Source organism: Pristiophorus japonicus, chromosome 23, assembly GCF_044704955.1.
Source record: "Pristiophorus japonicus isolate sPriJap1 chromosome 23, sPriJap1.hap1, whole genome shotgun sequence".
In the NCBI taxonomy this organism is placed as follows: Eukaryota; Metazoa; Chordata; class Chondrichthyes; family Pristiophoridae; genus Pristiophorus; species Pristiophorus japonicus.
The window spans coordinates 10,148,407-10,174,927 of NC_091999.1; the positions used below are offsets into that span (position 1 = coordinate 10,148,407).

Below are 26,521 nucleotides of genomic sequence, written 5' to 3' on the forward strand. Positions count from 1 at the left end.
ACATGCGCAAAATACAACTCATGGGGGAAAGTAAAGGGCAGAATGAGACATCAGTCCCGACCAAAAGGACCCTGGGAAACCTTCCAGATAGATTTTACGACCGTTACCCAGCAACAAGGGGAAGACATACTGCCTAGTTATAAAACGCCAATGGGGAATGCCACTACAGCTTGACTCAGATCAAGGTACACACTTCACAGGGAGGTTAATGAAAAAGGCTTGCACTTTACGCGGGATCAGGCAAAAATGAGACTGCCAGAATCTTGGTTACAGGAAGCGAGGATGAAGGACCTTATAAACACAGGATACGGAGGTTTGTGATGGAACTCTGTAAGCAGTTACTTGACTTAAAAGCACAGGGTAGAGATCAGCAAGTCATCAAGTGCTTCGAGAACGTCACTAAGGAACAGAAGATCCAAATACCCCAAAGGGACCAATCAGGTGATGGTGAGGATGGTAAGGGACATGTACTCCTGCGTAGTTATAAGGAGTATCGGCAAGTGGGAGCACTGGACCCAGTTAAAAAAGTATGCTCACCTTGAAATATTGTATTTTTGCAGGACTCCAGTGCTGTGGAAACAACGTGGGGTAAAGCAGCTTCATATCAAGGACAACAGGCTGAGGGACGACAAGGCCTGTATTACAGGGACTCGGACGACATTAGCTTAATAAAGAATCAAAGACACTGATGGTGACGGATGGAGCAACAGTAGACTTAAATAACGGGCATAAAACAACGCGGCAACGAAACGAAACAACATTGGGGCTGGGCCAGTAAAATGGGACAAATAATTAATGGGAATAAGACCGCGGGGTGTTTTATAATCAGGAGGGACAAACATACTGCACCCGGGGGAAAGCGGTGCAGATTTCACTAACATGTATGAATGGTGGTGGAGGGATATCTCTCGAGATACACCCACCAACACGGCAGCACCAACTACTTTAGCAACAGTGAGCACTACCAGGGCCCCGACCACCACACCCCCAGCGCCACAACCATGTCCAACTATGAACGCTGGGGCAAAAGGGGGATTGATAGGGCAGATCAAGGATAAGATACACTTCGGTGTACGTCACTGAATAATTACTGTATTCCTAAATTTAACAGACTTAACCATCCCCAAATTCGGTGGGTTAAAAACTATAAGGCTATATAGAAACCTGACCCTGCGAGCGCTTAAAGGCAGTGAATCAAAAACCATGACGTTTAACATGGAAAGAGGGTCAGGTAAAAAGCGGGACTGGGGAAAAAGGGGTATACTAGAAATGGTATGCCTCACACGAACCTTACAGGGATTGTTGGAGAGAAATTTAGAAGAAACTCGCGTGCGGTACCATGACAATCCAGAATTGTAACTGAATAGAACAACAGTACTAAGAGTCCCAGCATAGATGATTGTTACAAAAAAAAAAAAGTTGATTTACGTCCAGATCCACTAGAAATGATCAAATATGACTGTAGCTATGACCAACTGAACAGGTGCACCTTGCGTATTACTCCGCCCCCTCCCCTCAAAACAGGACGACGGAATTTTCGCTATTCCACGAGAAATGGAGATTCATGAGTGAGCACCACGGCAACTGAAATGAAGGAAGCAACAACTCATGCGTTATTATGGATACTGACTTCTGTTCTACTCTTCTTGGCGAGACAGATATAAACGTGCTTATTATAACCTCTGAACTAAAGGAGGAAACCATCGATGATTGACATTGCCTGAGGAGGTGATGCAAAGGCCATCGGCTGCAAGGAAAACTGATACTCGAACGGAAGGAGGAAAAAACTCGACTGAATTGGACACAGTGAAAGAGAATTCGACAACATAGAGAAACCACAGGTAGAGGAAAGATAAGGTACCCCTGGCCGGCCAGAATTAGACAGAATAGAGAAGACACCAAGTAGAGGAAAGATAGAAGATACAGAGGATACCTCAGGCGGGGCATAATTCTAACACTGAAAACATGTTGGCTAGAAAGCACTTCGATGATATGAAATGTAAATTGGCTAGAACAGACTGACACATGATACTTAAAGGGTTGACGGTGGATAGACAACGGTAGACATTTAAAAATCACATGGATGAACTTCAACAATTGTAAAACTAGTAAAACTAAAACGGGGAAGGTGGCTCAACCGTGGCTAACAAGGGAAATTAGGGATTAGTATTAAATCCAAGGAAGAGGCATATAAAATGGCCTGAAAAAGCAGCAAACCTGAGGACTGGGAGAAATTTAGAATCCAGCAGAGGAGGACACAGGGTTTAATTCGGAGGGGGAAAATAGAGTATGAGAGGAAATTTGCTGGGAACATAAAACCTGACTGCAAAATCTTCTGTAGATATGTGAAGAGAAAGAGATTAGTGAAGACAAATGTAGGTCGCTTCCAGTCAGAATCAGACGAATTTATAATGGGGAACAGAGAAATGGCAGTCCAATTGAAAATACTTTGCTTCTGTCTTCAAGAGGGTAGAGACGAATAACCTTCTGGAAATACTAGGAGACTGAGGATCTAGTGAGAAGGGGAAACTGAAGGAAATCCTTATTAATCAGGAAATTTTGTTTGGGAAATTGATGGGATTGAAGGCCGATAAGTCCCCAGGGCCTTTTTCGTCTGCATCCCAGAGTACTTAAGGATGTAGCCCTAGAAATAGTGGATGCATTGATGATTATTTTCCAACAGTCTATCGAATCTGGATCAGTTCCTATGGACTCGAGAATAGCTAATGTAACACCACTTTTAAAAAAAGGTGGGAGAGAGAAAACGTGAAATTATAGACCGGTTAGTCTGACATCGGTAGTGGGGAAAATGTTGGAATCAATTATTAAAGATGAAACAGCAGCGCATTTGGAAAGCAGTGACAGTATCGGTCCAAGTCAGCATGGATTTATGAAAGGGAAATCATGCTTGACAAACCTTCCAGAATTCTTTGAGGATGTAACTAGTCGAGTGGACGAGGCAGAACCAGTGGATGTGGTGTATTTGGACTTTCAAAAGGCTTTTGACAAGGTCCCACACAAAGATTGCTGTGCAAAATTAAAACACATGTTATTGCGGGTAATGCATTGATGTGGATAGAGAACTGGTTGACAGACAGGAAGCAGAGAGTCGGGATAAACGGGTCCTTTTCAGCATGGCAGGCAGTGACTAGTGGGGTGCCGCAGGGTTCAGTGCTGGGACCCAAGCCATTTACAATATATGTCAATGATTTAGAAGAAGGAATTGAGTGTAATATCTCCAAGTTTGCAGATGACACTAAGCTGGGTGGCGGTGTGAGCTGTGAGGAGTATGCTACGAGGATGCAGATTGATTTGGACTGGTTAGGTGAGTCTGCGAAAGCATGGCAGATGCAGTATAATGTGGATAAATGTGAGATTATCCACTTTGATGTCAAAAACCTGAAGGTAGAATATTATCTGAATGGAGGCAGATTATGAAAAGTGGAGATGCAACGAGACCTGGGTGTCATGGTACATCAGTGATTGGAAGTTGGCATGCAGGTACAGCAGACAGTGAAGAAGGCAAATGGAACGTTGGCCTTGATATCTAGCGGATTTGAGTATAGGAGCAGGGAGGTCTTACTGCAGTTGTACAGCCACTTAGGGAGACCTCCTCTGGAATATTGTGTTCAGTTTTGTTTTCTGAGGAAGAACGTCCTTGCCTTTGAGGAAGTGCAGCGAAGGTTGACCAGAATGATTCCCGGGATGGCAGGACTGACATGTGAGGAGATATTGCATCGCCTGGGCCTGTATTCACTGCAGTTTAGAAGAATTAAAGAGGATCTCAAAGAAACATATAACATTCTGACTGGACTGGACAGGTTAGATGCAGGAAGAATGTCCCCGATGCTGGTGATGTCCAGAACCAGGGGTCACAGTCTAAGGATAAATGTAATTCATTTAGGACCGAGATGAGAAGAAACTTCTTCACTCAGAAAATTGTGAACCTGTGGAATTTTCTACCGCAGAGAGTTGTTGATGCCAGTGTTTTAGATATATTCAAGCGGGAGTTAGATATCGCCCTTACAGCTAAAGGGATCAATGGGTATGGAGAGAAAGCAGGTAAGTGATACTGAGGTGAATGATCAGCCATGATCTTAATGAATGGTGGTGCAGGCTCGAAGGGCCGAATCGCCTACTCCTGCACCTATTTTCTATGTTTCTATGTTTCTACACGAACTATGTCGGTCTAAATGTCGGGCAAGGGAACTCATATTGTTAGAATTATTCCGTAAGAAGTCTGACTTACGTAAGAGGCAGCCACTAGCCCGTACTATAGTTAAAACATTGAAAAAAGGCAAATTAGACAGTCCGGCTGAAATTATTATTTATTATAACCTTGATGGGAAAGCGAACCTGTCGATCCTGCAGCTCGGGATGTAGCGCTACACAAGCGAAATGACGACACTGAAAGTTCACCTATGTGGAATTAATTGGGAAATAGCTTATCTTGGGCATATAGCCAAGGGCCATTAGGGGGGAACTGTAATGGATAATAATTGTAGCAGGCAAAGAGCAGACAATAGCTGGCCATTATACAATGCTGAAGGTAGAGAACTAATCAGTATTAGGAGGGTCTAAGGAATTGCCTATGTATGTAACACTTACTTAAGTAGGAATAGCACATTAAAACTGTATGGTTAAATTTCGTAACACTTAACTAAACAGCCGAAGTCAGCAGTTGCAAATTTTGATTAGAAGTCTCCGAGAAAGAGATAAGAAAGCCCGTATTTAGGAAACAGTTACTTCAGGCGACATATAGACTGTGGCAAAGTGCAAATCATGGCAAAACACAATTAACATATGATTGGAGATAGACAATTGCATGTACAGTCCGATAAGAGTCGCCAAATCAATGGAACTCTGCAGATAGCAGTAGACCCATCGATGATTTTGAAGGAGAGTAGTTCCTCTCCAAAACCTGTATAAATTGTTCTCGAAATCTCTTGTTGAACCTAAGGTTTCATTTACTTAATTCCTTGCTCTTTATACGGAGGGCGAAGCGCGAGGTGTTGATTAACTATTCAGGTAATCCGCCCCAAGGAAGAGAAGCCTCCTTTTACCCCAACACATTTTAAATTTAAAGGGGAGAATCCAAAGCAAACTGCATTCTATCGTACCATTCCCTAGACCTGGACTCCACTTGGCCTGAACAAAACTAAACTAATATCCGATCAAAATTGGATTCTGCCCGTCCATCACACAACCTGTATCGAGCGGTGATAACTGACTGCAGAATGCTGCAAATGTACCTGCGTCCACTGCGTGATCCCTCATCTCATCTCTAACAAATACAATATCTACTTCTCTTCTCTCTGCCTTCCGTAGATGAGTGTGCAAACGAAAACGATCGTGATAGATTATTTGTGAAAGAAAATCAACAGCTTCTGAAATTGCACTGTTCGCTTGATGTGTAATAGAGGGATAAAAGGATGAAGCAGCGATTCAGTGTTTTGGGGAATTTATCTCAGTGTGTTTATCAATTAATCTTTCCAAGATTTGTCAAATTGCTTCAGTAAGATCGAAGTGTGAGTGGATTGTTTTATCTCACCTTTACCAGAGTGACGGCAGCGCTGTCGAATATGGTAAGGCAGAACGTGATGATGAATGTGGAAGCAGTTGTTCAGATGTTGCCGCTCCCTTCCTCATCGTCTTCAATCAAGATGTGGTCTGAGAATTATTCTGGGATATAGAGGAAGACATATATTCAAATCGTTTAATAATACAATATATCATATTCTTATTATATATTCTCTTTTCGTTTCCGAAAGGTATTTGTTTGTTCCCTAATTTAGTGTTGAATGTTTATCTTGTGTTAAGTGAATCATGCTGAGCAATCTATCTCTGTTTCTCTCTCCGCAATGAATCTTCCTTTGTAATCTTCCTAACGCCCCAATAACATTTCCTCTTCAACGTTTCTTGCTAATTGATTTTGTATCAATTTAATTTGATGTATCATTCGGGAATAATACGCTAAAATATCCATGGAGTTTTACTGAATGATATCGATAATGTTAACGATAGGTGTAGATGGCTACTTATTCGGAGATTGTCAAGGGGGTTGGAAAAAGATAAGACGTGGTTATTTATTAGTTATGGTCAATGCTCTGAGCATAATTAACTTATATCAACTTCAAACAAGAACATTGATTTAGACGTGGTATCGGCCACAATAGAAAAGTGTGGGAAGTTATGGTACCAGGAATTATTTAATCCGGTCAACCTTTTGGGAATGTGTCGGTAAAAAAGTGCGTTTTAATTCTATAATCGTCTGTAACATGGTATTTGTTGTGCGATTTAATGTTTGCGTCCGTGTGCGTGACGATCTCTTGTTTAGCCTGTGTTTGTGTGTTGCTGTATGTGTTGAGGAGTAAAAGTGTGCAATTCTATATCTGTGTATTTATGTCTAACTGTGCGTGTATTTTTATAAGTTTCTGTATGTTTTTGGGTAACTATTTATGTGTATTGCGTGAGTATCTATGCCTGTTTACATGAAAGTGTCTGAGTTTAAGTGTAATTGTGTGTGTGTTTCTGTCTAAGTTGGTGCATGTAAGTGTATGTATAAGTGTTTTTATGTGTAACTGAGTGTGGTTAAATTTAAGTGTGTGTTTTTGAGTAATTGCTTTCATGTGTATATTTATGTGTATGTGTATGGTTATGTGTAAGTGTTTGTGTATGTTTAGGTGTAAGTGGTGCGTTCGTTCAGGTATGACTCAGTGTTTTTCTGTTTAAGTGTATGTGTGCTTGAGTGTGTGTTTTGTGCAAGAGTGTTGATGCATGCATAAGTGCATGCATGTTGATGTATCTGTTTGTGTTCATTTATGAGTAAGGGTGTGTGAGTAGTTTTCGTATTGTTCAAAGTTTCACAGCACTCCAACAATTGGGTCAGAGAATGAAGGTGTTTATTATATTCTGGGTAAGTTTAATATTCTGTGTCAGTGTGTTAATGTGTCTGTTGATCTATAAGTCTGTGGGTGTTTATAAACACACGCACTTACATAAAATTTCTAATTCTGTTACAAATAACCAGACATCCTCTCACTTTTACATTCCATTTCGCCCGCTGTGTGTAAATGTGTTCTGTGTGAAATGCAACGTGACGTCAGTCGTTGGAATGCAACAATTGAACCGATGGTCTCAGAAATATCAGGGAGGAATGCATGAAGAATGCACATAAAATGCAATCCCCAGTTCATATTTGCACTATTAAAATTGAATCTGTTAGTTTATGGAGAAAAGAGGCAGATTCAGCACAAACAGCAGTTAACAATATTATTTTGAATACATATTTTTTTTTACGAAATGATTCCAAAGTGGCAAGTTTAAAATTCTTGGACAGTGAGTTAGAAGGTGAATTTTTACTGATGGCAACAGACTTCATATCATAGATATTGATTCAGCTCCACTCTCGCCGGCGAGGGAGTATGATAAACACTGGGTTAATAATTCCTCTTTCCTCTGTCTCTGATGGTGCATTGAGAGGTACAGTGGCTTTACGATTGCCCTGTCCCCTATTTCAGTTGGGAGAATGGGAGGTGAATTGCGTTAACAATGAACTTTTCCTGTCTCTCTAATGGGACAGGGGGAGGTACAGCGAGTTAAAATTTGCCATTTCCCCTCTCCCTGGTGGGGGACTGGGAGTTACAGTGTGCTAAAATACGGCATTTCTCCTCTCTCTGGTGGGGGATTGGGAAGTACAGTTTGAATTAATTGCACTCTCATCTCCTCTGGTAAGGGTGTGGGAGTTTCATTTTATTAACATTTGGGCTTTCCACTCGCTATGCTGGAGAGTGTGAGATACATTGGGCTAACAATTGCCCTTTCACCTCTCGCTGGTGAGGGAGTGGGATGTACAAGAGGTGAACAATTTCCCTTTCCACTCTCTCTTGTGGGGGGTGGGGGAACAGCGGTTTACAATTTCCCTTTCCTCTCTCTCTGGTGGGGATGTGGGAGGTACAGTTCGTGTTCGTGTGAGGCCCTCATTTCATAGAAACATAAAAACATAGAAAATAGGTGCAGGAGTAGGCCATTCGGCCCTTCGAGCCTGCACCACCATTCAATGAGTTCATGGCTGAACATGCAAACTCAGTACCCCATTCCTGCTTTCTCGCCATAACCCTTGATTCCCCCTAGTAGTAAGGACTATATCGAGCTACCCTTTTGAATATATTTAGTGAATTTGCCTCAACAACTTTCTGTGGTAGAGAATTCCACAGGTTCTCCCCTCTCTGCGTGAAGACGTTTCTCTTCATCTCAGTCCTAAATGGCTTACCCCTTATCCTTAGACTGTGACCCGTGGTTCTGGAATTCCCCAACATTGGGAACATTCTTCCTGCATCTAACCTGTCTAAACCCGTCAGAATTTTAAACAGTTCTATGAGGTCCCGTCTCATTCTTCTGAACTCCAGTGAATACAAGCCCAGTTGATCCAGTCTTTCTTGATATGTCAGTCCTGCCATCGCGGGAATCAGTCTGGTGAATGTTCGCTGCACTCCCTCAATAGCAAGAGTGTCCTTCCTCAAGTTTGCAGACCAAAACTGTACACAATACTCCAGGTGTGGCCTCACCAAGGCCCTGTACAACTGTAGCAATACCTCCCTGCCCCTGGACTCAAGTCCCCTCGCTATGAAGGCCACCATGCCATTTGCTTTCTTAACCGCCTGCTGTACCTGCATGCCGACCTTCAATGACTGATGTACCATGACACCGATGTCTCGTTGCACCTCTCCTTTTCCTAACCTGTCACCATTCAGATAATAGTCTGTCTTTCTATTTTTACCACCAAAGTGGATAACTTCACATTTATCCACATTATACTTCATCTGCCATGCATTTGCCCACTTACCTAACCTATCCAAGTCACTCTGTAGCCTCATACCATCCTCCTCGCAGCTCACACTGCCAGCCAACTTAGTGTCATCCGCAAATTTGGAGATACTACATTTAATCCCCTCGTCTAACTCATTAATGTACAATGTAAACAGCTGGGGCCCCAGCACAGAACCTTGCGGTACCCCACTAGTCACTGCCTGCCATTCTGAAAAGTACCCATTTACTCCTACTCTTTGCTTCCTGTCTGACAACCATTTCTCAATCCATGTCAGTTGCCAGAGGGTGCGATGCTTCAAAATAAAACAGGCTCAAATTCTAAAGGTGGGACAACACAAGAAAAAGGGACACCGAGATTTAAATATGCTGCCTTTGTTTGTCAGAAATGGGAACTTTTCAATTTTCCGCAGTGGGAGGAAAGTTCCAGAAATTACTTTGTGATCCTGTAATAAAATTTATTCACATTGTGTTCTTGCTACTGAGGGAGTGCAGCGAAGGTTCACCAGACTGATTCCCGGGATGGCAGGACTGACATATGAGAAGAGAGTGGATCGACTGGGCCTGTATTCACTGGAGTTTAGAAGAATGAGAGGGGATCTCATGGAAAGAGATAATATTCTGACGGGACTGGACAGGTTAGAGACGGGAAAAATTTTCCCAATACTGGGGAAGTGCAGAACCAGGGGTCACAGTCCAAGGGTAACTGGTAAACCATTTAGGACCGAGGAGAAACTTATTCTGAGTGCTGTTAACCTGTAGAATTCTCTACCATAGAAATTTGTTGAGGCCTGTTCATTAGACATATTCAAGAGGGAATTAGATATGGCCCTTACGGCTAAAGTGATCAAGGGGTATGGAAAGAAAGCAGGAAAGTGGTACTGGAGTGAATGATCAGCCTTGATCTTATTGAATGTTGGTGCAGGCTCGAAAGACCGAATGGCCTGCCCCTGCACCTATTTTTTATGTTTCTATGTTTCCATGTGTCTAATTTGTGGTGTATCTGAGCTGGGAGCGCTTTTGGTGATTTTATCTCGCATTTATAATAGAAATACATTGCGCAAAGGCATCTGTGGTGTGCTTCATCTTTTCATGTGCTTTCTATGCTTGCTGGTCCATTCTCATCCGCTGTCCCGCTCTTTATCGATAATCATATGAATTTCTTTCTTCTTTAGTTTAATGATGTAAACCTTTGCTGCTGCTCAGCATATTAATTCAGAACCAATCCGACCGAGCTTCCCAAAGGTAAAAAGCAGACAGAGCATTCAATAAACAGTGGCATAAAATTCGTCTCAGTTCAAGGAACTGAATATCAGGCGATGTGTACAGTGGGTGACCGATCTGATACTGCCAGTCTTGCAGCACCGCCGGAGATGAAATTCGAGGCCAGAATTTCTTGCATGATGTGCAGCAACATTTGAACAGATCTCAGAATATCCAACAGAAGGCGGCTGGTCGCAATATTTATTTCTGGCTCAGTCCTTGGACAGTGCGTTAAATGCCATTTTTTGAACAGCGGTACTAATTTTGGAACTAATTAAAGGTTAATAGTTGAAAAGCACAATAGTCTGGATCGGTACAACGGCAACAAACATCCATCAAATCGAACGATGACGTTTGTTACTAACCAGTGGACAGGACAAGTGAGTGTACGTGTGTGGAAAATGGAGAAAATATTAAAACAGTCATGAAAGACACATCATGAGATTTGATTTCTGAAGGCATTAACTGTACTGATGGTGGTGATCGATGATAAAGGGGAAAAATGCAAACCAAAACCGCCCGCAGTTTGATATTTTGTCTGCACCACATTCTCTTGTAATATGAGTGAAAGCTATATGGACAGTATTTTAAGGCACTGTTGGTGTTGAACACTTGTTAAAGAGATCCCAACCTACACCTCACCCTGTGGACTCTGAACCCGGCTAACACTTCACGCTGGGGGCTGTCAACATGCTGTACATCACACCCTGGGTGTCAGGACCCGCATCGCACCGCATTCTGGGATGGTTTAAACAGACCGACACATCACCCGAGGAGATCTGAAGCCGCACAAATCCTCTTTCGATGTGGGTGGAACCAATCCCGCACCTCACCCTGGGTTCGGGACACTTTAAACTGATTTGCGATAATTAATGGAAACGCGCCGATGCACGCCTCATCATTCTCTCGCATTGTAATCCCAATCTGAAGATTATGGATCAGTAAATACAATGTTACAGGGAAAAATAAATCAACAGATAGAATTTAAACAGCTTTTTGAATTCAAATCGCTGTTAAAATTACAGTGAGAGTTTATTTTTTATGTCTGTTCCATTGTTTTTTTCGGTAACAGCAGAGGTCATCACCCTAATATTACAGAAATACGAATCATTCCGACAACAGACGGGGCCATTGTTAGTAAATAACTTCACTGTCCCGTGAGGGTGTCGGTAAAACTCACATAGTTCTAGACAAAGAATTGCCCACGGATTGCAACAAACTCAATTAACAATCATCTGCTTTCTATTCAGAATAAACGGGCAAGGATTTGATTGCCAACCCCGGTCTCTAAATGTATAACATTTCCTCTATACTAACACTGAGTGTGGCCGAGCTCCTGGAGTTTCCGTTCACTGGCAGCCAGCTCACCACCTACTCGTCTCACAGCACCATTAGCAACACAGGGAAGTGACGTGAGAGCATCCTGAGACACGACAGCAGATCGTTGAGTTGGGGATTAGAGCGGCTGTCTTCAAATATCCGTCCCTCTTTTTACGGAGCGGACAATGACAATGTGGATACTCAGCATCTGGGTTGTGTGGGGGACATTTCTTACAGGTAATTGAGGACCTAACAAATATTATCTTTTCTCTCATTTCGCAAACATGGTTTGAATCAGAATTGTAATCACGCCACAGTCTCATCTTTTCCTGTTTGAAAATGTTTTTCAGCTCTCAGTCAAGGAGACTCTCTCACTCAGCCGCTGCCCTCAGAAGTTGAGACCGAAGGAGAACCGGTGACTTTAAACTGTACCTATGATACTGCAATGAACAACTATTATTTATACTGGTACCGGCAACACCCAGGCGCACAACCCGAGTTTATATTGTATAAGTATGCTCATGGCGGTGAAGATAAAGCAGAATTTGCTGCAGCCCGTTTCTCTGTAATTCTCCAGACCGCGAATAAATTCACCAGTTTAACCATCGCCGGGCTGCAGCTGACTGATGCTGCTGTGTATTACTGCGCTCTGTCTGACACACAGTGATGAAAAGTAGTCTCACCCCGTACATAAACTGCAATTGGATTGTAGGGCGGAGCTTCTGTCTGTTGGTGTTGTGTGGATTCGTGGCAGGTGCAGCCACAATATGCAACGCACTGTCACGTGCTCAAACACACACTGAAACGAAACAAAATTAACCTCGGATCAAACTGTCAGCCAACTGTTTCCAGAAGCTGCCGCGAAAACAAATTGCAGAATCCAATCTGCTTGAGAGATCGAACAGAGAATGAATCTGCCAGTTAAACTGTCCTTGCTGTTTCTGATCCGCTGTTTTCCCTTATAGTCATGGAACGATATTCAGATCAGGCTGCAACAAAGAGGCTGTTGACAGCGACAGGAACCTCCTGCTGGTCGCTCCGGTAATAGGATAGGAACCGAAAACAAGGCGAATCCAAATCAAAAATATATCCTACCTTGCCCTTCACTAGAACCACGGTATTATATGGAAGGCGAAGGGTGAAGTTTTGATTACCGACATCAGGTAGTCTTCCCCGAGGAAGAGAAGGCTTCATTTTACCCCATTTGAATATTTAAAGGTGAGAATCCAAAACAAAATACATTCTAACGTATCGTTCCCTAAACACTTGTCCTGATCAAAATGAAACTAATATCGCATCAGAATTGGATTTTACCCGTCCATCGGACAAACTGCATCCCTCATCTCATCTGCATCAAATACAATATATACTTCTTTCATCTCTGCCATCGATTACTTGAGTGCCAAAGGGAAAATGATCGTGATAGATTATATGTGTCAGTCAGGGCTAGTTTCTGGGAATCATTCCCAGGGTTTGTGCTCCCTGGTGCGCCTGCGTCAGATAACTAAGCCCTGCTGTACCTGCCCTGTGTGCGGTTTTATAGAAAGAGACAGAGACGAAAGAAAGACTTGCATTTACACAGCGCACTGGACCACCGGACATCCCACAGCGCTTCACAGCCAACAAAGTACTTTTTGAATAGTTGTCACTGTTGCAATATAGTGACAGTGTGGAGGGAGATTTACTCTGCCTTGTACTGTCGTGTATCAGGCTGTGATGCAGCATACCCGTGCTCTTTAATAGAACCTGGCCCGTGACAGACCATAATATTAGAGGGGACTGCGAAATCGCAGTGCAATCATTTCACCTGTAGGGCTTGATTTAATAAGGCACAGGTAAAGGTGACTTTGGTCTGGGTGGGCCACTGGGTGGTGCAGTAGCTACTTAACCGAACTTGGATTCAACCACAACCCAGAAAGGACGAGAAATAAAACAAAGTGTTCCACAGACGAACTTTTTCAAGGCTGACCGGAGTTGACTACAGCTGATCGATGACCATGACATAATCAGCTGGAATATGTGCATGGGAGAGCCTGTGTGATACTGGCAATCAGCTCAATGCATCAGCATTAACGTTTAACTGCCCAGGTTTGTAGATCAGATGATAGTCATAGGCTGAACATGTACAGCCCATCTCTGAATTCTGCATGATGCCACGGGGGGTATTGCTCATTCCACCCTGAACAAGCCCAGTAATGGCTTGTTGTCGGTAGAAATCTCAAATTTCCTGTCATGCACATAATGGTGACATTGTTCACTCCAAATATTGCTAATTCTTCTTTGTCCAACCGTGAATAATTGCGCTCTGGCGATGGTAACGATCATAATGCATATGCGATTGGATGCTCTCTGCATATCCATTAGACATACGGTGGGGTAGTGCTGTCTCCATACTATATGGTTTAGCTTCACACGATAACACTCGCTCCTTCTCTTGATCGTAGTGTTCAACCACATTTACTGAGAGAAACAGTTGTTTAGATAAACGGAAGGCTTCCTGGTGTACTGGACTCCATGACCAGCATATGTGTTTCTTCAACTGACCATGCAATGGAGCTAGAGCTGACAAAACCATGGAATAATAATTGAGAAGACCCAAATTCGACTTCATCGCTGTGATATTACGGGGTCGTGATGCTTCCCTCAAAGCCTGCACTTTCTCCATCCTAGGATTCAGGCCTGCAGCATTGGTGTGCTGAATGAGGTGCACCATTTCTGGTGCGAAGAACCCACATTTCTCAACGGCGAAGTCTTGCCCTTTGTAGACAGTTATGTAACCTCTGGCGATTAACGATGTGCTCGGACTAGCTATGCCCTGTCACAAGGACATAATCAAGAAAAGCAACAGCTTATGACATATCGGCTAACATGCTTTCAATAATCCATTGGAGCATTGTAGGTGGCGCTGAAATAACAAAAGGCAGTCGTGTGTTCTGAAATAACCCTCTGTGGGTATTAATTGTCACTAGTTCACGTGCATAAAGTCATGGCTGAGATTTGCTTCGTAAAGGTTTTGCCACCTGACATTGTGGCACTGTGTTCCTCCAGACGATGAAGGGGGTATGTGATAAGTCCTTACTATAAAGCATAAATGCACACGAGGCCCATGCTTGAAAGAAGGTCACTCTGTGACCAGTAATTTTTATTAGCCAGCACTCAAGTAATGAAGATGGGTGGAACTTCCCCTTTTATACCTGAAAGTCCAGGTTAGGAGTGTCTCCCACAAGTTCACCACCTAGTGGTCATTGTTCTCACGGTGCACAACTGAGGTCAGTTTATACATGGGTTACAATGATGGTTGTATTCATGAGATCACCTCCCCCCCCCGCAAAGTTTTATTGGGATCACATTTTGCGTCTCTCTGGTGATTTATGCTCCCCTGTAGAGCGCGCGAGTCGGGGCTCCAGTTGTTGGGCGCTGGCCTGTGTGTTTGCTGTTTGCGATGCCTCAGGCCTGTCCGGACTGCCCACAGTGACTGGGCTCTCCTCCACTTGGTTCCGGTGTTCGGTCACCTGTGGTGGAGTGAACTCTACATCGAGTTCTTCCTCTGTTTCTTCTATGGGGTAGCTGAACCTCCTTTTTGTTTGATGCACATGTTTGCGGCAGATTTATCCATTGGTTAGTTTAACTACCAGAATCATATTTCCCTCTTTGGCAATCACAGTGCCTGCGAGCCATTTGGGCCCTGCAGCGTAGTTGAGGACAAAGACAGGGTCATTGACATCAATACATCACGCCCTCGCATTCCTATCATGATAGTCATATTGTGACTGGTGCCTGCTCTCAACAATTTCTTTCATGGTGGGGTGTATACGGGATAACCTGGTTCTGAGCGTCCTTCTCATTAGCAGCTCTGTGGTTGGAACCCCTCTGAGCAACTGTGGTCGGGATCTATTGGCCAGCAAGAGGCGTGATAAGCGGCTATGTAGGGAACCCCCTTGGATTCTGAGCATCCCCTCTTTGATTATCTGCACTGCTCGTTCCACCTGGCCGTTAGAGGCCGGCTTGAACGATGTCGTTCTGACATGGTTGATTCCATTGCCTGCCAGGAAGTTCTGGAATTCAGTGCTTGTGAAGCATGGGCCATTGCCGCTGACCAAGACATGCGGTAGACCATGGGCGGCAGACATTTCCCATAGACTTTCTACCGTGGCAGAGGATGTGCTTGAAGTTAAAATGTCACACTCGATCTATTTGGAGTAGGCGTCTACTACAAGCAAAAATATTTTTCCCATGAAAGGACCTGCGTAGTCCACATGGCTGTGTGACCATGGCTTGGCGGGCGAGGACCAGAGGCTAAAGGGGGCTTCACTGGGCGCATTGCCCAGCTGGGCACACGTGTTGCACCTGCGAACACAAAGTTCCAGGTCTGTATCTATCCCTGGCCAACAAACGTGTGACCTGGCAATTGCCTTCATCATGACAATACCCTGGTGGTCATTGTGACGTTCTCTGCTTAACACCACTCGGCCCATCTGGGGCATGACTGCTCGGTTTCCCCATAGGAGGCAATCGGCTTGAATCACGCCTGTGAAATGGTTTAAATTCCTCAGGGCATGCCCCGTACGTGGCTGCCCAGTCCCCATTCAGGACACATTTCTTGACTAAAGACTGTAGCGGGTCTCTACTTGTCCAGACTTTAATCTGACGGGCTGTCACGGGTGAGGCTTCCCTTTCGATACCATCAAAAGCCATGACCATCTCTGCTGCATACTCGGTTGCCCCCTCAGTGGTGGCTAGTGGGACCCTGCTGAGTGCATTGGCGCAGTTTTCAGTGCCCGGTCTGTGCCGAATTTTGTAGTCATGGATGGCTAGCTTGAGTGCCCACCTCTGAATGCGGACCGATGCATTTGCATTTATGGCCTTATTGTTGTCCAAAAGGGACGTTAAGGGTTTGCAATCTGTCTCTCGCTCAAATTTCCTGCAAACAGGTACTGTGCATTTTATTACTGCATATACACATGCAAGCACTTCCTTTATTACCATTCTGTAGCCCCTTTCTGCATTCAACAGACTTCTGGAGTTATAAACTACCGGCTGTAACTGACCCTTGGCATTCACATGCTGCAACACACACCCAACCCCATAGGACGACACACCACACGTTAAAACAAGTTTCTTACATGGGTCATATAGCGTTAAGATTGTTGGAGCATAACAAATTGCGTGCTCTATCAAAAGCCCTTTCCTGGCCATCCCCCCAGATCCATTCGCGACCTTTGCATAGAAGCCATGTAACGGCTCTAACAGCGTGCTCAATTTGGGAAGAAAGTTACCAAAATAGTTCAGGAGCTCCAGGAACGAACACAGCTCCGTCGTGTTACGGGGTCTGGTTGCTCTCTGGATCGCTTCCATTTTGGACGTAGTAGGTCTGATCCCGTCTGCTGCTACCCTCATCCCTAGGAATTCTACCACTGGAGCTAGGAAGATGCACTTCACCTTTTTCAGTCGCAGCCCTACCCGGTCCAGTCTTCTTAGCACCTCCTCAAGTTTGTGGAGGTGTTTTTCAGTATTGCCAACCCATGATGAGGATGTCGTCTTGAAAAACCACCGTCTTTGGAATCGACTTGAGGAGGCTTTCATTATTTCGTTGAAAGATCGCGGCGGCCGAGCGAATCCTGAATGGACATCTGTTGTACTCAAACAACCCCTTGTGTGTCGTGATGGTGGTCAGCTTCTTCGACTCACTCGCCAGCTCCTGGGTCATGTAAGCTGAGGTCAGGTCCAATTTTGAATTAGGTTTGCTACCATATAGCGTCGCAATGTGGTCATCCGCTCTCAGTAGCGGGTACTGGTCTTGGAGTGACACCCGATTGATGGTGGCCTTGTAATCACCACATATCCTGTGCGACTCATCCACCTTGAGCACCGGCACAATTGGGCTCGCACAGTCACTAAATTCGACTGGTGAGATGATGTCTTCCCTCAGCAGACGGTCTAATTCGCCTTGTATCTTTTCCCGAATCATGGACAGCATCGCTCTGGCCTTGTGATGTACTGGCCTGGCGTCTGGGCTTCTGTGAATCACTACCTTGGCCCTCATGAAAGTCCCAATGCCGGGTTGTAATAATGAGTCAAATTTGTCCAGGACCTGTGTGCATGATACGTGCTCCACATAAGAAATTGCATTGGCGATCAACTTACTGAGATTTCCAAACATCTTGTCTGCCAGCTTCTCTGGCGCTAGAAGGTCCTTCATCAGGGCGTATATCCTGGACCCACAAACCGTCAGGAGATGAGCCCTGCGTTTGTTGGCCTAATCCTGTCCCAACCATTCCTTAGTGACGAAACTTTGCTGTAGTCCCTCAATAAAATCATCCCAATCATCACCAACACAGTAGCTCTCATCTGTGCTGCTAGTGACCATGCTCGCGTGGTTTAAATCCCAGTTTCTGGTCGCCAACGATAAGTCCTTATTATACAGTATACATGCACACGAGGCCCATGCTTAAGAGAAGGTCACTCAGCGACCAGTAACCTTTATTAACTAGAACTCAAGTGATGAAGTTGGGTGGAGCTTCCCCTTTTACAACTGAAAGTCCAGGTTAGGAGTGTCCCCCACAAGTTCACCACCTAGTGGTGAATGTTCTCACGGCGTACAACTTAGCTCAGCTTGTACATGGGTTACAATGATGGTTGAATACATGACAGTATGTATCCACAGCGCCTTTGTTTGTTGCATCACATCATTGAACTGAATACGGTGAAACAGTAGGCTGCCGGATTTTCCTGCAATGGAAAGGAAGTATTGTGGAAGTCAAATTCCTGTTGTGAAGATCTAGAACACAGCAGATCCATCAATTCACCAAATTGTCACACTATTTCTTGAAATAGCAAGATGATTATACAGATATTGACATGCAACTTTATTGAACGGCCACTGACAATATAGGAAGGAGAGCAGATGCAATGATCAGTAGGAGGTGATGTCATTCAGCTGTTGAATTCGCTCAGGAACATTTTATTAATTAGTTCACTGGATGTGGGCGTCGCTGGCAAGGCTGGCATTTATTTTTCATCTCAAGTTGCCCTTTTACAAGTGACTCTCTTCCAGGGCCACTTCGCAAAGCAGTTAAGAGGCAGTCACATTCGTGTGGGACTGGTGTCAACATCTCGTGACAACTGGGGACTGGCGATAATCGCCAGCGCCACATGCCGCCTGCGAATGAATTAACAAGCCACTTCTGCTTATCCAACTGCATTCGGTCTCTCTCTCATATATCCAATAATCTCAAGGCCTGTTAGCCATCCCCATTGGCATAATCAATACTGTGATTTGTCATTGAAGAATATTGCCTTGAGAGCTGGCAATGCAAAAACTGAATCATCATCCCAGCAAAGGATTGAGTATTGGAAATCAGCTCGACCTACGGAAGCCCGCAATGGCTGAGATTTTCAGAGAGCAGACATTACAAATTCACACTTTTGACTATCATCGTCTACTTATGATTGGTCCAGTGTTTAAAATATGATATAGTACAAAACCACATTATACAACGTTTCATACTAACCCCACAATGAACTTCCAAACAGTGAGAGTCGAGGAACAGCCAAAACATATTAGGAATCGCTTCACTTCTGAATTGAACATATCCTGAAAATTGACGAATTTAATCATCACTGATCTCCAGCTGAGAGACATGCAGCTGCACCTCCATGGTTTCGCCCTACAGCTCCGGCACAGTCATATGTCCTTTTTCTCCTCTCGTACAAAAGCTGCCTGTGGTCTGTTATGGTGGAGGCTGAGTTTCGTGCGGTCACATTGAACTGCAGCACAGAATACAAATCACGTGAGCTGAATCATTGAATCATACAGCACGGTAAGATACTATTCGGCCACGGTCCCTTTGCAGCTATTTGGAAGAGCTCTCCGATTAATTCAATTTCCCGCTTTTTTGCCCCTAGCCCCGCAAATGTTAACATTACAGCGATATGTACAATTCCGTTTTGAAAGTTATTATTGAATCTGCTTCCACCATCCTTTCAGGCAGTGCACTGCCTAAACAGATTTATGCTGCGCTCTTCTCTGGTACTTTTGCCAATTATCCTAAAACAGAATCTTCCAGGTAACTGATCCTCCTGTCAGTGGAAACATTTTCTCTCTATCTACTCTTTCAAAAATCCTCGTAATTTTGAACAATTAAATTAAATTCCTCTCAACTTTCTCGGCTCTATCGAGAACAAACCCAGTTGCACTAGTCCAGCCAGGTTACTGAAGTCTTTCATCCGTGGCACCTTTCCAACAAATCTCCTCCTCAACCTCTCTACTGCCTTATCATCCTTCATAAAGTGTGGTGTACATCATTGGACGCAATTTTCCAGCTGAGGCTTTGTGGTGATTTAGAAAGCTCCAACATAACTTCGTGGATATTGTATGCTGAGCCTCTATTTATAAAGCCCAGAATGCCATATGTTGGTTTTCAACAGCCTCGTCACTTTCACAGATTTGTGGATGAAATATGCAGAGTTGATCGCTAGTGGGCGGGTGGACAGTTGAATGAAAATTCTTCCCCGAGGGCAACTCTCTCGGCGGAGCTGGAGATTTTGGAGAAAAGGCAAAATAAATGATGAGCTCCGGAGAAGGTGCCTGACTGATAAGACTTAAGATGGTGGCACTGGGTTTTCTCTGCAAAATATATTGAGGAGCCTGCAGTTTTCCGCTCTGTCTTCATCGTGGTATAGGTAAAACAGCGGAAAACTCGTGCCGACAGATACACAGACTCAAGGAAATCGTCTTCTGTCTTGTTGCGTTAAAGAGAACATAAAGAGAAATGAATCTTCCATTTATTACAGCACCATCTCCTCCATTCCCACCCACCCCCCCGTGCCCCCCCCTCCAACCACTGCCACACTCCATACCAAAAATACAGAAGCGAAGTAAACCATTTATAACTGTTTATTTTCTTTTCCCACATGGCTCAGTGATAAGCCCCACATTTTTTAATACAAAGTGTAAGCGGATATCAGAAATTTTTAACCCCATAATGCTGTGGATACTGGGGATCAATTGGAGCTTTCAAGAAAGAGGGATAGATTTCTGTCGGGTAAGGGTATCGAATGATATGGAGCACAGGAGGGCTGGAAAAAGAGGGGGAGTGCTATAGTGATAAGGGATTCTATTTTAAGGGGAATAGATAGACGTTTCTGTGGCCGTAACCGAGACTCCAGGACGGTATGTTGCCTCTCTGGTGCAAGGGTCAAGGATGTCTTGGAACGGGTGCAGGATATTTTGAAGAGGGAGAGTGAATAGCAAGTTGTCGTGGTGCATATAGGTACCAACGATATAGGTAAAACACGGGATGTAGTCCTACAAGACGAATTTAGGGAGCTAGGAGCTAAATTTTAAGTAGGACCTCAAAAGTAGTGATCTCAGGATTACTACCAGTGCCACGTGCTAGTCAGAGTAGGAATTGCAGGATAGATCAGATGAATACGTGGCTTGAAGAGTGGTGCAGAAGCGAGGGATTCAAATTACTGGGGAAATGGAACCGGATCTGGAGGAGGTGGGACCAGTATAAACCGGACGGTCTTCACCTGGGCAGGACCAGAAACACTGTCCTAGGGGAAGTGTTTGCTCGTGCTGTTGGCGAGGGGTTAAACAAATATGGCAGGAGGATGGGAACCAATGCTGGGAGACAGAGGGAAGCAGAATGGGGGCAATAGCAAAAGAACGAAAGAAGAAAAGTAAAAGTGGAGGGCAGAGAAACCCAGGCAAAAAGCGAAAAGGGTCAAAATGCAACAAAATTCTAAAGGGGCAAAGTGTGTTAAAAATACAAGACTGAAGTCTCTGTGTCTCAATGCGAGGAGTATTCAGAATAAGGTGGATGAATTAACTGCGCAGATAGCAGTTAACGGATATGATGTAATTGGCATCAGGGTGACCAAGGCTGGGAACTCAACATCCATGGGTATTCAACATTTAGGAAGGATAGGCAGAAAGGAAAAGGAGGTGGGGTATTCAACATTTAGGAAGGATAGGCAGAAAGGAAAAGGAGGTGGGGTGGCGTTGCTGGTTAAAGAGGTAATTAATGCAATAGTAAAGAAGCACATTAGCTTGGATGATGTGGAATCGGTATGGGTGGAGCTACGGAATACTAATGGGCAGAAAACGCTAGTGGGAGTTGTGTACAGACCACCAAACAGTAGTAGTGAGCGTGGGGGTGGCATCAAACAAGAAATTGGGAATGCATGCAATAAAGGTTACCATTGGGCGACTTTAATCTGCATATTGATTGGGCTAAACAAACTGGTAGAAATGCGGTGAAGGAGGATTTCCTGGCGTGTATTAGCGATGGTTTTCTGGACTAATATTTCGAAACCAACTAGAGGGCTGGCCATCCTAGACTGGGTGATGTGTAATGAGAAAGGGATAATTATCAATCTTGTGCGAGGCCCCTTGGGGAAGAGTGACCATAATATGGTAGAATTCTTTATTAAGATGGAGAGTGACACAGTTAATTCAGAGACTAGGGTCCTGCACTCAAGGAAATGTAACTTCGATGGTATTGTTGATACGGATTCTTTTCCCTTCAATCTGTTTCAGCGAATTCACTGACACACGAACGCTTTTAGTCTTCGCAACATAAGACCTTTATTAGAGATTCTCCAGCCGGGATCTGTTAAGATAAAGTGAACACCCTCGATTTGAACCTGTTCACCTCTTTCTTGACAAGTCTCGTAACAGTACAAAAGCTCAATATTTATACATTGTTACAGCAGAACATATTTGACACTCAGTTTATACAATCATTGGTCGGCTTCCCCCATAGCTTACCCATTTGCAGGCTAACAATGCTCCAAATAGGGCGGGCTCAAGGGATGTGTTTACAGTTTCGTTTTACATAGCATTTCCCTATTTTACGGCTGGTTATAGCAGCCTCTCGTCTGACTCATGCCTGACATTGCTTTTTCGCATAACTCGTGTTTGACCACCACTCTGAGTAACCCCTTTTTGTGTCGAAATTGCAAATATCGCAGCTTGACATTTTCTTTTAGTTATCTTCCCATGATCCTCTTCAACTGACACATTCACAAAAGCTATCTTGCCATGACCCTCTTCAACTGATACATTCACAACTTCGTCATGCACATTCACATTCCCCCATTTTATCATTCTATGATAACCCTGGTGATTATTCCAGGAGTATCGCATTCAGCCGTTCACATTCTTGTTTCTCATACTCTTCTTGATCCTCGAGTAAACTTTTAGTCTGTTGAACCAGATTCCGGGAACTCGTGACTGTAAGAGTTTGCTCCAATTTTGCCATCATTACTTTACAACAGACATTAAAACAACCAATAATCAGACAACAGGTGACTATTATCATAACGAGAATAACTGCTCCATGCATTAAATAAGACCCCCAGGATCCTCCAAATAACCAATCCAACCAACTATTTCCTTTCTTTGGGCCCTGCCTAAACTCATCCAGCTGCTTTTTTATGGCATCAATGGCTTGGGTGATATTGTACGATTCATCCATGACATGTGTTATACATTTGTCCCCTATAATCGTGCACACTCCTCCTTGTTGGGCCAGCTGATAATCCACGGCATAGTGGGTTTGCTGCATATACAATCTTAGTTCAGACAGCTCTCTGTTGATGGCATCCCGTCCCTTAGACGTGCTATTTCCCAAAATGGGCAATCCACAAATAAGGTAGTTCCTATTTTTGGCACTAATTACCCCCGCTGATCCCCCTACAGATAGGGCCCGGAGGAACCCGTAGCCAAGTGATGATCTCAGCGTGATAGGATCCTCCCAATCGGCACAGAACTCCTTGCTGATGGCCCATGTTACTATCCTTCTCTGGGTATGCCCCCTTTTGGTGCCTGGGACAGTGAGTGGTCCTATAGTTCCTACTGCAAAGAGGACCGGGAGGGTCGGTGTCGCTGTCTTGAAGGTGCCTCTGAGGAGGAACACGAATCCTTCCTTAGCTCTATAACACTTTACGTCGGTGTTGCTAACACTCGTGTGAACTGCTGATATCACCAATTGCTAGGTTCCCTTGAATTTGAGCCCAATCCTACCAATTGGTAAGCATCAAACGGGTATGCCCATGTTTCTGAGCTGACATGAGTTCCGTTACACTGACCGCATATAACGTGCCTTCCTGCCGTCACGTTCAGGCATCTTTGCTCGTTACAGGTACAGGTAAACTGGCCTTTACGCACTCGAAAGTGCTGATGGGCACACTGCGTCTGCACACAGGTGGCGTTCCCGGGGACCAGGGCATATACACAACCCCATTCTTGTCCTGAGAAGCAAAGCGGGTAGCTTGCATTGTCTGAGCATACCGCTCCTTTCTTTCCCTGGGATTCCCTGCACTCAGGATTCATGGAGTCTATTAATTCCACACATCTTCCCGGTGTACCCCTTCTATATTCGCCCGTTTGTCCCTCATAGGGTTCGTCTGAGGTATCTGCCGTATATAAGTCACGGGGGGTCCACCCAGGGGTAGCCACAAACAGGGCCTCCACTGATTGGGCTAGTGGCTAACACACAGTTCGATTGCCATGCAATCGGGTATGTGTCTGATAAAATAAGTTATCCTGTAGCCCTTCTAGTTCTGCTAGGATAGCACAAGATAACACAATTATACCTGCTAGTTTACACATGTTTAAATAATTTTAGATGATACTCCACATTAGTTAACAATAAGATAAGGATAGATCAGAAAACAGCTAAGTCTGCTTGTTCCTTTCTCCTGTCGTGTTCTTGGCGTTTTTCTTCCTGCCCCAAGGATGTGGTTTATTCAGCTATGGAGGAGAGGAAGTCTGGAACAGAAACAATGGTTAGGACGACCAGTGAGATAGGCTCATTATGAAGTAATAAGTTTACAGTGGGTGCAGGTGAACCCAGGCACTTCTCCCTTCAACCTAAGCTACGGTGGGGGTAGTGAGTAACACCTGAAAAGGCCCCACTCATCGTGGCTCTAGTCCCTTTCGAATCCATTTCTTAATCAGGACATACTTCCCTGGTCGCACGAGAAATGATTCGGGTAATATAGGCACAATGCAGCTGCTGGTTAATGAACATCTGGGAACATAATTCTTTGTTAACTTGGCCAATAAAGTGAGGGCCATTATCGGAACTCAGTCGAGCTGGGATACCATATCTGAGAACAATTTCCCTCATTAACACCTTAACAACAGTTTGAGCCTTATTATCCAGGGTAGGATAGGCTTCGATCCATTTACTAAACACATCTACTATTACAAACACATATTTGTAACACTGAACTCTTTGCAACTCAATGTAGTCCAACTGCAAAGTCTCAAAGGGACCTTCTGGTAGGGGCGTCTTACCCCAATCACAGGGAACTCCCTTCCCTGGATTATGCTGTTTGCAAACAAGGCAGCGACTACTGATGTTCTGGGCTAGCATCTGGAGTCTAGGGTGCCACCAGCCTCTCGAACTTGGTTATGGGCTATTCGCAGAGACTGAGTCAGGGCAAGAATGTAGGCAGTCATTTCCTCAGCCATGTGGTGGAATTGGACAGTGGAGGGAACATTCTGATTCCATGGGGTCCTAAGGGGTCTACCATAAATTACCTCAGTGGGGGTCATTCTAGCCTTACCGGTGGGAGTAGTTCGGATCTGGAATAGAGCTATGGGAAGGAGTTTAAGACAATTGAGTCCGGTTGATGCTACCAGTTTTGCAAGCTTGGTTTTAAGAATTTGATTAGCACGTTCAACTAGTCCCGCAGCTTGGGGTCGGTAGGCACAATGCAGCTGCTGGTTAATGAACATCTGGGAACATAATTCTTTGTTAACTTGGCCAATAAAGTGAGGGCCATTATCGGAACTCAGTCGAGCTGGGATACCATATCTGAGAACAATGTCCCTCATTAACACCTTAACAACAGTTTGAGCCTTATTATCCAGGGTAGGATAGGCTTCGATCCATTTACTAAACACATCTACTATTACAAACACATATTTGTAACACTGAACTCTTTGCAACTCAATGTAGTCCAACTGCAAAGTCTCAAAGGGACCTTCTGGTAGGGGCGTCTTACCCCAATCACAGGGAACTCCCTTCCCTGGATTATGCTGTTTGCAAACAAGGCAGCGACTACTGATGTTCTGGGCTAGGATCTGGAGTCTAGGATGCCACCAAGTAGCCAAAAGCGTGTCACTTGTTGTCCTTGCTCCACAATGAGTAGCAAAATGCATACATTCAATAACCCATAGAGCCAACTCATCAGACCTGCAAGTCTGTTCCGCGGGAGTGGTCCAGAGTTTGGAAACATTGTCATAAGTACATCCATAATCTTTCCACAACAGTTTATCTTTTTCAGGAGCGTCCTCCTGTGCTTTAATGACATCTTGGATGGTTGGCATTGGTTTTTCCGAGGCTAACTTATCCTTGGAAGGATTTTTAGTTTGACTCATCATTCTAGGCAACACCATTTGTTGTCTACAAGAGGCCTGTTTAGCCTCTCTGTCAGCACAGTGGTTTCCTATGTCAACCGGAGACTTTCCGGTAGACTGGGCGGTACACGTGACAATGGCATACCTAGAGTCGGTATAGATATTGACTTTGAGGTCTTTGGCCAAGATACAGGCTCGGGTGAGAGCGAATAGTTGAGCCTGTTAGGTAGAATAGGCGGTTTCAAAGGCGGCAGATTCCAAGACCTGATTCCCCTGGTTTACTATGGCGTATCCTGAGATTCGTGCACCTTCTGGATTAATAGAAGAACTTCCGTCAACATACATAATACAGTCTGGGTCTTCCATTGGTACGTCAACTAAATATTCCCTGACCGATGAGGCCTCTTGAATTAAAGATAAACAATCATGACTGGGTTCATCCTCATCTTGGGGTGGCTCAGTAAGAAAACAGGCCGGATTAATGGCAGTACAGTGCCGAAAGGTCAGTTTAGGATTATTCAGTAGTTGGATCTTATATCTGCTTTGCCTGGCCATGGTAAGGTGTTGAGTCTGCAGTTGGCCCAGGAGGGAAGCTACGGAGTGAGAGGTGTACACAACAATATCCTGCTGGAGGGTAATGTTGGCAGCGGATTGAAGGCTATTGTAGATGGCAATTAATATTTGAGTACATACAGGATGCCCCAAGGCAACGGGGTCTATTTTGGAAGAGTAGTA

The 26,521-nt window shown here is 44.3% G+C and overlaps 1 protein-coding gene across 1 annotated transcript; it reads left to right on the forward strand.

The window, feature by feature from the left end:
- Window positions 1–320: 320 nt before the first annotated feature.
- LOC139235722 (uncharacterized) lies at window positions 321–14,584 on the forward strand (the record flags this gene model as incomplete). Its single annotated transcript, XM_070866762.1, has 7 exons — window positions 321–456; window positions 1,112–1,272; window positions 5,087–5,116; window positions 6,899–6,970; window positions 11,589–11,646; window positions 11,760–12,060; window positions 14,563–14,584. Coding segments are annotated over exons 1-7 (780 nt in total), but the record flags the coding sequence as incomplete, so codon positions are not given.
- Window positions 14,585–26,521: the final 11,937 nt, after the last annotated feature.